At 39.1% G+C, this 11,904-nt stretch overlaps 1 protein-coding gene across 1 annotated transcript; it reads right to left on the reverse strand.

The window, feature by feature from the left end:
- Positions 1-676: 676 nt before the first annotated feature.
- Positions 677-11,322, reverse strand: LOC114364643 (uncharacterized). Its single transcript, XM_028320869.1, has 2 exons — positions 10,336-11,322; positions 677-821 (listed from the first exon to the last, which is right to left on the reverse strand). Exons 1-2 carry the CDS (start codon positions 11,111-11,113, stop codon positions 808-810), a joined length of 792 nt encoding a protein of 263 aa, XP_028176670.1. The 5' UTR covers positions 11,114-11,322; the 3' UTR covers positions 677-807.
- Between the last annotated feature and the right edge of the window lie 582 nt (positions 11,323-11,904).

Consider the following 11,904-nt stretch of genomic DNA (forward strand, 5'->3'; position numbering starts at 1 on the left):
TTTTTATCCGTAACCGTAACCGAAACCGGTATAATATTATTCCAATATCCGTAACTGTTAAGTAGTTGATAGGCGTGCGAGACAAGTAAAACGACCGAAGCTATAGAACGCACTGACGCTTTATTCGTAAAACCAATGGGCGGGCGCAGCCGCTATACATGCCTACATATAGATACAACTACGAGTACGTTGAGGGGTACAGCTAGATAGCTATACATAACATTTCTCCCCCTTAGTTTGTGAGATAATATAAACTAAACATTTATACAAAAAAACTGCTTATAATTAACCTTAGGAATTTGACGTAAGAATATATTTGAGGATCCTGCCGATCTGACCGGTTCCGTAACCTGACCATGTTCATGAACAGTGGAAGCTTCAGGTAATTCCTCGCTGATAGGCTCAGGAACCCTGTCAGTCGAGCCATCCAATGGCTGAGCGTGAACAGTTTGGTCATACTCGTTCCCCCCTTCCACACTGGGCACTGAGTTGGATTGCCCGTCAAAGTCGTCGGGCACCTGTGAGAGTGCAGGGGTGGCTTCGCTCACATCAAAGTCAGACAACTCCACGGGACAGTTGTCACACAGCTTGTTGTTGTTGTTATGCGGTCCCTTATAAGGTATAAGCTGATTTTTGTGTTTTTTTATAATTACATGAGTTAAACTGTCTTTGATCAAATACACTGTTTTAGCAATTTTTTTTACAACAATCCCTTTACACCAGGAATATTTCCCATTACTATAGTTTTTTTTATACATGACACAATCACCAGATTCAAAACATACTTTGTTGCTTCCGCCGTACGCTTCACTCTGTAAGCACTGATTTCGACCTACGACTTGAGCGAGGGTGTCGTGCGAGGGCGGCGGCGCCACCGGCGTTGTATTCAATAGGTCCAGACGACAACGAAGTTTTCGACCAAAAACTAATTCGGCCGGCGAAGAGCCTGTAGTCGTATGTAATGAATTTCTATAATCAAAAAGGTACTTATGCAAATGTTCGTTACTTTGTTTTAAATTACTAGACATTAAACAAGTTTTAATGCCCTTTTTAATTACTTTTACATAGCTCTCTGCTTGCCCGTTGCTGGCCGGGTGGTAAGCGGGAGATGTCACGTGCGAGATCCCATTAACTAAACAAAAATTCACAAATTCTTCAGAGGTAAAACATGTAGCATTATCACTAACTATCGTATGAGCGAGCCCGAATCTTGACATAAATTCGTATAGTTTAGCTATGACTCCAGATGATGACGTATTGCTCATTTTATAAGCTTCTACCCACTTTGAGTAAGCGTCTACGATTACAAGATATAACTGATTATTTACTGGTCCGAGGAAGTCAATATGCAGCCTATAAAACGGTTGAGGCGGGTGGGGCCACGAAGCGAGCGGCGCGCGTGCAGGCGACGGTCTGAGCTNAAATTGTGAAAAAAATCGCTATGTCCATAAATCGCAATTTCGATCCATAGTGCGACGGTCTGAGCTGAGTACAAATCTCACAACCCAAAATCATCAATTCAATAGCTTTATCAATTCCAGGAAACCAAAACCTACTTCGCGCTTCAGCTTTACACTTTACGATGCCCAAATGCGATTTGTGAAGTTCTAATAGTATTTTATTTTGTAATTTTAGTGGTATTATAATTTTGTGGCCGCGCATAATTACACCATTTTCATAAGACACTTGGTCTTTACACAAAAAATACGGACGATATTTTTGACAGGGTAACTTGTTTGGCCAGCCGTTTAAAATAAAATTAGATACTACTCTTAAAATTTCATCATTCCTTGATTCTAACTGCAGTTCATCAAGCGTGACCGGTAAGCTAGCATCAATAACAAAATTAATGTATGAAGCCCTGTCTTCTACGAACCGAGCCAGCTCGCGCGCTTCCTGGCCCGCCCCACCAGCGCGTGACTCATCACAGCTGACGCTTGCAATGTGTGTTACCAGTGATAACTTATGGCTCGGAAACGTGGCCTCTCACTATATAGGCCTTATACAGAAGCTCAGTTGCACAGCGTGCTATGGGGAGGGCTATGCTTGGTGTTTCTTTGCGAGATCGAATCAGAAATGAGGACATCCGTAAACGAACCAAAGTCGCTGACATAGCCCGACGGATTAGCAAGCTGAAGTGGCAATGGGCAGGGCACATAGTACGCAGAACTGATGGCCGATGGGGCAGAATGGTTCTGGAATGGAGGCCGCGTACCGGAAAACGTAGCGTAAAGGTACCAGGGAAGCGCTGGACGCAGGCCGCTTCCAATTGATCAACATGGAAAGCATTGGGGGAGGCCTATGTTCAGCAGTGGACGTCCTATGGCTGAAATGGTGGTGGTGGTGGTGGTACATAAAATATACTGAAAATGTATCATTAGAAATCAACTACGGGGGCTAAGGAGATAAAAGGAGGGTTGGAAGTTTATATTATGAAAGTCCTATGTGTTTAAAGTAAGAGAGTTGAAATTTAAAATGTATGCGCTATAGATGCTAAGAGCGGATTTTACGAAACTCCACCCCTAATGGAGTAAAACGAGGTCCACGCGTACGAAGTCGCGGGCGGCCGCTAGTAAAAAATAAATTTATTAAAAACAATTAATATAGGTATTATTACATGGCTCTATTTTATCTATCTTCTTCTATCTATATATATAAAAGAAAGTCGTGTTAGTTACTTCGCTTATAACTCAAGAACGGCTGAACCGATTTAGCTGAAAATTGTCCGGGAGGTAGTTTAGAGCCAGGAGAAGGACATAGGATACTTTTTATCCCGTTATTTATTGCCATTAAGGCGGAACAAAGTTCGCCGGGTCAGCTAGTAGAGTTATAAGGTTTTATTTATTAGAAAAACTGCCAGATTATAGGTAGAACAATATCGAAAGTCTTATAAAGACCCTCATTATAAAATCTGACAATATAGTCTAAAATATTTAAGTAAAATTAAATGTGATATAGATTTGGCATAAGTATAATCTGTGTTTAAGTAAACCTTGTCTACTATAAGCGAAGCCATAACGTTTTGAACATGCTTCTAAAGCCGAGTTGTCAAATTCAGGAGCGGTTGCATCGCCAGTGATCGCACAGCATGGAGCCCAGTCGTGTGCAGGTATTGCACCTAAGTACTGACTGTATTTTGTAACCTATTCTCACCTGTAATACAATGTTGCATTACTGTTTCCTTAACTCCTTCGCATCACGAGCAAAAAATATTTCGAGCGCGGAAAGTTGGGTTTCCAAATTCAAGGGCACCCGTGTACCCGTTATAGCATTCATAAAAAGTAATTGGATGTTTGCATTACGCTACATTATGTATTAGAGTATGATCTTTCATTGGAAGAAAATCAACTGCCTCACAACAGGTGTTGCATTATTTGGGGCAGTAGGTAGGCCTAAAAACTTGGTTAAAAAATGACCGAATAGAAATGACTGTGATGTTCTATTTTAATAATTTAGTTCCAATTATCTCGTATTCAATAAATGATTCGAATCTGGCAGCTACTCGTTTATAGAAAAAGAAACCGTAGGCTGCTTCTATTTTAATCGACATTCTTCTCGGAATTAACAAATATTGACACTCAATCTATCCAGAAAAGTATACTTTTTTGTACATTTTTAGCTACAGCCTCGTCAACAAAACACTCCAAGCCTGCCTGTGTTGTCAAACAAGAAGATCCATCGAAGGCAACAAAAATAGGTACAATATTAACAATACAGCGTAGGAAATATTTACATAAAAGAATAAAAAGGGAATCTGCAATATTCCTAAGGTACACGGAACTATTACTGTTGAAGTCTTCGTACTTCGATATTGGAAAATGAAACGTGTCTTTGTTTGAATCCCTTTGTTGGGAATGTTACCTGGAAGTAATTAGCACATGATATTATAGCAAAGTCCTTGGAGTTGAAAGTTTATTCTTTCGTATGTCTCAAAAAAAACTGGGTGAAGATTTAGTTAGTGAGTTTATTTTGATGAGCATAAGCACTGATTTAAATATTGCAGTATGTAAACCACCGTCCGTATTAACATACAGAAAACACTCAGTTTCAGAATGAAAATGTAACGAACCAGAGTAATGCGGAGCATTTTAGTCGGCCGTTTCTGATTTGGACAAGATATATTCATGAGGCTGCTCAACCAACCGAAAGAATGCTAAACAAATTGTACCATAACCTATTCTGCAACAGTTGGAACAAAAATAATATACTGTGTTTTAACCTAAAAATAGAAATAATGCTGTAACTCTGATTTGGCACGGCTCGTTTAGAATTGATTTGAAATGACATATATTTTGATTCCCTTCAACATGTTTGAAATTCCCAATTGTTTTATTCTTGTCATTTATACGTTGCATAAAAGTAACAGAAGTAGAAGTATTAGGTATTAGGGAGCAGTTCTGGCTAATCAGAAGGATCAGTATTCTCTGAAAGAGTCCACTAAGTTATTGTCCCCAAGTATTTTTCCCCATTTTATTTATGGTTGTGCACACTCAGGTCAACATGATAGTCGGAAATGCAAAATAAATTATTTCCATGCAACGACAGGCGCTCTAAGCCGATTCGATTGAGCCATGTCAAATGCCAAAGGCAGTGATTAAATCTGACACTAGAGCTATGTGACCTGATTCTTTAAAACCCATAAGATAGAATAAGCGTACATAAAATTTATTGATGCAATTTTAACTGTTCATTTACTATAGCTCAGTATGTAACTAAAATTATATACAGTTCAGATACAAACTGAAGATGACAGTCTTTTCTGTTGTAACTTTGGTGTTTAAACTTTTTATACACTAGATTGTCAGTGTCCATTTAAGATTTATGTCGCTCCATTCATATTAATCAATGTATCCAAGGCATAATTAGTAAATACACAATTTGCGTCATAACAATGCCGCTTTTCAGCGCCTGACAATGATTCTGATGCGACAGAGCTTATTCCGAATGATGCTTATCCACAAAATTCATCATCCAGTATTTAATGTACTAGTAATATGTCCCTCATTAACTTTTATGTTAAGTTTATAAATTCAGTGTTAACTGCGGATAATACTCCAGGATGTTAAATAATCTTCTTAATTACGATGTGGTCCTCTTTAATGCCGTTAGCCACCAAGCCGGATTATGACCGGCGCGTACTAAATTCTGTGGTCCAGCCAGTGTTTTTAGCAAAGTAGGTGCCATAATAAAGATATAGGTACACTCAGTTAGTAGGTAGGTATACCAAATCTTAGGTAATCTATGTTTTTACTGGATTTGCGGAAATCCTTAGTCTAACTATGAGACAAACAGAACTTCATGGGTGAAGCTGCGGTCACAAACTAGTTGCGAAAATTCTCTGAATTCACTCAGTACCTCCTCTGTACTATCTTTTATGATATTTAATCTTCAGTTCTTGTTACTGTACAACACAATTAATATCGATATCAATACACGTGTCAGTTACTTGGCGATTTAACGTTGCCAAGTTATTTGCAGTGACACAAATATCTCATAATTTCAAAATGAGGCACAACATCGGCGAGGTAAACAATAAGGAAACAACATACACGAGGATGTGAATTTCCTTCGACGATTGGTTGCTGTCTGTCATATTTGTTTATCGTTCCCAGAAACACAGTTGTTGAGGGGTAGGGCGACATCATAGTAAAATTAAAGAGTAATTGTGTGTTTAAAAACAAACAGTGCCTATTTCTTTTATTTTAAACAAAATTACACGAAAACGTAACAAAATAATGAAATTATCCTAAAAATCCACTAAAAGATATTCAGTTATTTAATTGAAACAAAATCATAAAAACAGAGAGCAAACTAGTCTTAACGTGCTCAAATAAAAAATAAAGTTGCAGTACCAATCATTTTTTGCTATGGTTATACCGTGACACACTGCATTTTAGACGGTTTGATTTTTGACAAGAGCAATTTCAAATAAAATCAGGCATGCATGATGCTGATGGCCGCATGAATGACAGTTATTTATTGTGGGAGGTGGAGTAAATGGCACGCTGAAACTTTCAATTTTCCGATTTATACCATATAATTTTTCCGAGAATACATAACATGTCTAGGGGAGGTTGATTTGATGGTTTATGTAGCAATATTGATTATGGCTAACATACATAAACTTATGAATTCCCGCCTTAGGCAGTTCGATTTTTTAAGTTGTTTATTGTATAATTTAGTTTGAGAAGTGACTCTAATTGTTAAGAAATTTCGATAAATATATAAACTTACTAAAAATCCTTTAAAATATAAGGCAAAGGAGATGTATAAGCTTTATGATGTTCTACTTATAAAGACTCTTAATTGTTGTTCATAATGTAATTTAAAATGCAAGACAGTAAAATAAAAAATGTATTCATGTCTCTCTTAGAATTTAAAAAAAATAACTTGCGGCTTAGGTATAACAGTTAGTCAAGTAATCACCGTTTGCTTTAGTTTCAAATGTTTACACCGGTTTACTCAAAGCAGTATCTTCATCTGAAATCGGGTAACGTACAATCTGTTGACGGATCTGTATTTAGGAGTTGTGTTTGAAGGACTGGAGTGTTGATCGAATCTGGCCACCGATATACCCAGTTTAATGATTTACCTCATAATATTAATTCTGAATGGGATATTCAAGATTACTGACGTAATAACTTGGAAGTGGTTTATTACGAGGCCCACCTAATTGATTAGGTAATTATACAATTAATATCTTGTTTAATCCATTGTTTAATCCACCGAAGATATACTTTCTACGAAATCTCTTATACACGTCATCCTGATATAATACTGAGAAACCGTAGCTTTAGCATAAAAACATATTATTTTTAAACACACAGAGCTTGAAGATTTTTATTGTGTTCATTTAAATTTTAGACCCTCGATTACTACTCGTAGTTAAGGCTTGGCTGCGTAAGAATCTACTTTAGATTGCCTTTCTTCGTAAAAGTATACATATAAAATGCCTAATAAACAAGATTATCATTTCTAAACGGTCTTAAAGGTGACTTTTCAAAGATAACAACCTAAGCTTTCCATTAAATAGAAGTTATATCAAGATAAAACAACATTAGTCAGAACTATGAATGGATCCTCTTCAGCCAATTACATTTATAGAACTCCCCTTACAACACCAAGTGCTAAGCTGTTTTAACTTCATATTAATTTGTTGGAGTTGAATTTAGATAATTTCTCTAACTTAATTCTGTGTGTTGTGGTTATAATAAAGCAAAAGCTAAGTAAAGTTGGGAGTACTTAGACTTTGTTTGTTGGTAGAAGATAGTAAGAGTTATAGAAAATTGGGTTGTAACAGGACCCTAAGGACGGGTTTCTTGGTAACCAATTGGATATTATCACGTCATAGCACACTGCAATGGACTGGTACTAACTAAAAGTTTATGATGGACCTCTTTGTACAGCAGTAAAAGAATTCGGGTCTATAATAGATGATGATAGATAATTTTATTAAAATCTGAATCGACCAATATCATGATTTGTTGGATAAAAATATATTAATAATTTTATGCAAATACATTCTTAAAAACTATAGTATTAGGAATACATGATGTAGGTACCTACGTACGATTGCTTGATAAGCATTTGACTGCTGCTATGATTGATATCAGGACATTGTCAATAGCTTCTCATAATTCGTAATAAGAGCCCTGATATAATTTAAATACCAATTATTATTACCGGTCCTATATTAGAAAATGCCAAAGGGCATTACGTAAATCTTTTGAATTTCTCGGTTCAGTACAAGCCATTATAAAAGGAGTTAGCTACGTCATATGGAAATAACGATTTCAGATGAATGATTATAATAATATAATTTAGGCTTAGGCCTCAAGCAGGGAAATCTATATTGAGTTGAAGTGAAAGAAATATCTGAAGCATTTTGTCTTGCTTGAAATTGAATGTGGATAATTTTGCCAATTTGCAATTCATTTGTTTCGGATATAACGATCGTTTCACAAAACGATTGTATTTCGACCCGTTTTTATGTATTTAATGAACTATTTACTTATTTAACGCAGGCATAGCTAGAGGAAAGTACGCGTGTTAAGTCACAATAATCTAAATAGTTGAGATAAAACACAATCTACTAAAAAATATTTCTACTTTATTGTCATTGCAACAGCTTCGAAAAATTAAGCCTTCAGGCAGAAGTTTGTTATGTGTTGCTGACAAAAAACTGGCATGAAACATATTTAATTAAAAACGTGTGTGTGGTGCTACCTATTGTTTAGATTTCTTTGGGCAGAAAATATAGTGCATTATGTTTCCCGTCAGCTATTAGATGTTAAAAACATAAAATAAAAATCAAACAATGACTTTTTATTATATACATTTTTACTCATAATTTGTATACAGCTTAACTAACTGCCACTTAGAAATAAATAATGGCTTGTGCTGCGAAATAATATTGAAAGTAACTTTAAGTCACATTTTCTTATCCTTAGGCTTATTTAGGATAATTAATACGATGGTTAATGTTAATACGAGTAGGTTAAGCCCACTGTCATTTAAAGTCATCCAGTTCAAAGTATATTTTATCGCAAGGATTTACTTCACTCTAAATTTGTATTTCGATGGGTGCCTGGAATAAAGCCNCCCGCGACAAGTAGTCGGCGCTGTTATCTGCGCTGCGTATGTATTCTATGTTGTAATTATATGCGCTAAGAAATATCGCATAACGCTGCAATCTATTTGCCGACACCTCAGGTATGCCTCGATGCGGCCCAAATATAGCGATTAGCGGTTTATGATCAGTACGAAGTACAAAAGGAATGGATCTACCGTATAAATATTGATGATATTTACGAACACCAAATATTATAGCTGTTGCTTCCTTTTGTATTTGTGAGTACCTACGTTCAGCTGAATTTAGAGTGCGTGAGGCGAACGATACAGGGCGTTCAAAACCACTTTCATCAATTTGAGACAAAACCGCTCCCAGCCCACCTGAGGATGCGTCAACAGTCAAAATGATCTTCGCAGCGGGATTAAAATGAGCTAATACCTGATCGGAAACTAATATTTTTTTTATTGTGTTAAATGCCTTGTCATGTTCTGAATTCCACTTCCACTTCACGTCTTTGCGCAACAAATCATATAATGGGCTTAAAATTGACGATGCTGTAGGGATAAATATCCGGTAATAATTAATGAGACCTAAAAATGATTGCAACTTATTCACATCATTCGGTACTGGTGTTTTTAAAATTGCATCGACTTTTTGAGGTGACTTTTTCAACCCTTCCTTACTTATTTGAAACCCTAAGTACTCGACCTCGTCCTTGAAAAACTCGCACTTAGTTTTTTGAAGAGTTAGGCCAGCATCTTGTAGACGCCGGAGTACTTCATGCAGCCTGCTCAGGTGGACAGACGTGGACGGACCCGTCACGAGGACATCGTCCATCATACAGAGCACCCCTTCGATGCCTGACAGCACGCTTTCCATTACTCGCTGAAAAATGGCTGGTGCGCTCGCTAAACCAAAGACTAACCTTGTATACATAAATAACCCCTTATGTGTGTTAATACAAGTAACTTTCTGTGACTCATCATCCAAAACACACTGAGCATAAGCTTGAGAAAGATCTAATTTAGTAAATTGCTGGGCCCCGTGTAGTTTAGAAAATAACTCATGTGCAGTAGGTAGTGGATACTGATCCACTAACAAATGCTTGTTTATAGTGACGGAGTAATCCGCACACAGTCTTATCGAGCCGTCTCGCTTTAACACAGGCACAATCGGTGACGCGTACTCCGAATACTCGACCGGTTTTAATATGCCTACACGTACAAGGCGATCTAATTCATTGCCAACTTTTTCCCGTAACGCAAAAGCCATAGGCCGTGGCTTGAAAAAAATTGGTTTGACGTCCTTTTTTAAATTCAGTCTCACTTTATACTTCGTAAACATGCCCAGGTCATCAGAAAATACACTAGGATATTTTTCCTGTAACTGATCTGCGATACCCGTCAAATTCTCACAGTAATGCATAGGAGTCATTCCCAATTTAAACAGAGATAAAAAATCCCTACCCAAGAGTGGCGGGCCGCCATCATCTATGATATAAACATTTAAATCGTGCGATTTATCTGCAAATGTAAAAGTTAGTCGCGCGATTCCTACGCATTGAATATTATTACCTGTATACGTTATTAATCGCTTATTACATTTGGACAATTTAATAGGCTTAAAATGTTTTTTATAAGTTTGTGAGGAAATCGCAGTGACAGCTGATCCGCTATCAATTTGAAAATTCATTTGTACCCCCTGGACCTCTACTAACAACATCATCGGTTCTCCATGGAACGTACGAATATTAAAACACTCACCGTCGTCGCCGTTCTCACCGATACCCTCGTTTTCTATATAGTTAAATTTTTTGCACATACGTCGCAAATGACCCTTGACATTACATTTCCGGCAAATGTAATTTGCAAAACGACACTGAGCTGACGTGTGATTTTTAAACCCACAAACAGAACACGACACTTTATCACTGGCACGCGTAGACGCAATCTTGAACAGTTGGTCGGCGTCGCCGGCGCGGGTCGCGCCCAGCGCCGCCGGGCCCTGCGCCGCCGCGCCGGCGCGCGCGCTCCGCAGGCTCTCCGCCAGCTCCACTGCCTTGGCTAATGTCAAGTCCTTTGGGTCCTGAGCGAATAATTTTTCTCTCTCCGCTCCAGGCAGCATTCCCATAACGAAATGGTCCCTTAATGCTTCCTCGACGTTCAGGAAACCACAGTGCGCCGTCAGTCCCCTCAGCCTGGCTGCCCATTGTGGATAAGTTTCCCCTTGAAATTGCGTTGCAGCGTAAAACTTGTACTTTTCGCCAAATCCACAAGTTTTAGAGATAAAATGCTCGTTCAACAACTTGATTATATCTTCAAAGGGTACTTCTTGAAGTTCTTTGGGTCTAGCCAAATCTGCTGCTAGCTTGTACGTGGACTCGTTGAGTGCGCTCAACAATATAGCTCGTCGCTTGACTCCTGTGGTATCTTTGGTTTCCACAACATCGTTGGCTATAAACCATTGCTGGAGCCGATCTCTGTACACTTGCCACGACTGTGAATTGTGGTCAAAACTCGATAGTAATCCAAATTGAGACATTTCACAAGACTACTTTTTTTTTCGGTTAACGCGGGTAGAACGTCGCCACTGTTAAGTAGTTGATAGGCGTGCGAGACAAGTAAAACGACCGAAGCTATAGAACGCACTCACGCTTTATTCGTAAAACCAATGGGCGGGCGCAGCCGCTATACATGCCTACATATAGATACAACTACGAGTACGTTGAGGGGTACAGCTAGATAGCTATACATAACAGGGGTGTAGTTCAGAAGAGGAAAGGAAGAAAGTGAAGGCAAGAATCGAGGATGGGGGCCTCCTGGTCGCGGAGGACATGAAAAATAAAGACCCGCTCCTAGTCCTGAAGGACGTCCTGTTGTTGAACAGTGACGAGGACGTCCTGAAGGCACTGCGAAAGCAGAACAGGGGCATTTTTCATGAACTCCGCGAGGGGGAGGACCGCATCCAGATTCGATACAAGAAAAGGGCCAGAAACCCCTATACAAACCATATCGTCGTGAGCGTATCGCCAGCAATCTGGCAGAGGGCGACTGAAGCGGGAACCGTGCACATCGACTTACAGCACATCCGAGTGGCCGACCAGTCACCGCTGGTGCAGTGCACAAAGTGTCTGGGATACGGCCACAGTAAGCGATTCTGCACGGAGCCCGCGGATGTCTGCAGCCACTGTGGGGGGCCACACCTGAGCACCGACTGCGCCGAGAAGCTCGCTGGCGGGGCACCGTCGTGCCGGAACTGCCAGCGAGCCAAAGCGGAGCAGGTCGCACACAACGCGTTCAGCAACGACTGCCCAGTGCGCAGGCGGTGGGACG

The sequence above is a fragment of the Ostrinia furnacalis genome, unplaced genomic scaffold, assembly GCF_004193835.3.
Source record: "Ostrinia furnacalis isolate ACB-3 unplaced genomic scaffold, ASM419383v2 OfSCF7454, whole genome shotgun sequence".
Taxonomy (NCBI): domain Eukaryota; kingdom Metazoa; phylum Arthropoda; class Insecta; order Lepidoptera; family Crambidae; genus Ostrinia; species Ostrinia furnacalis.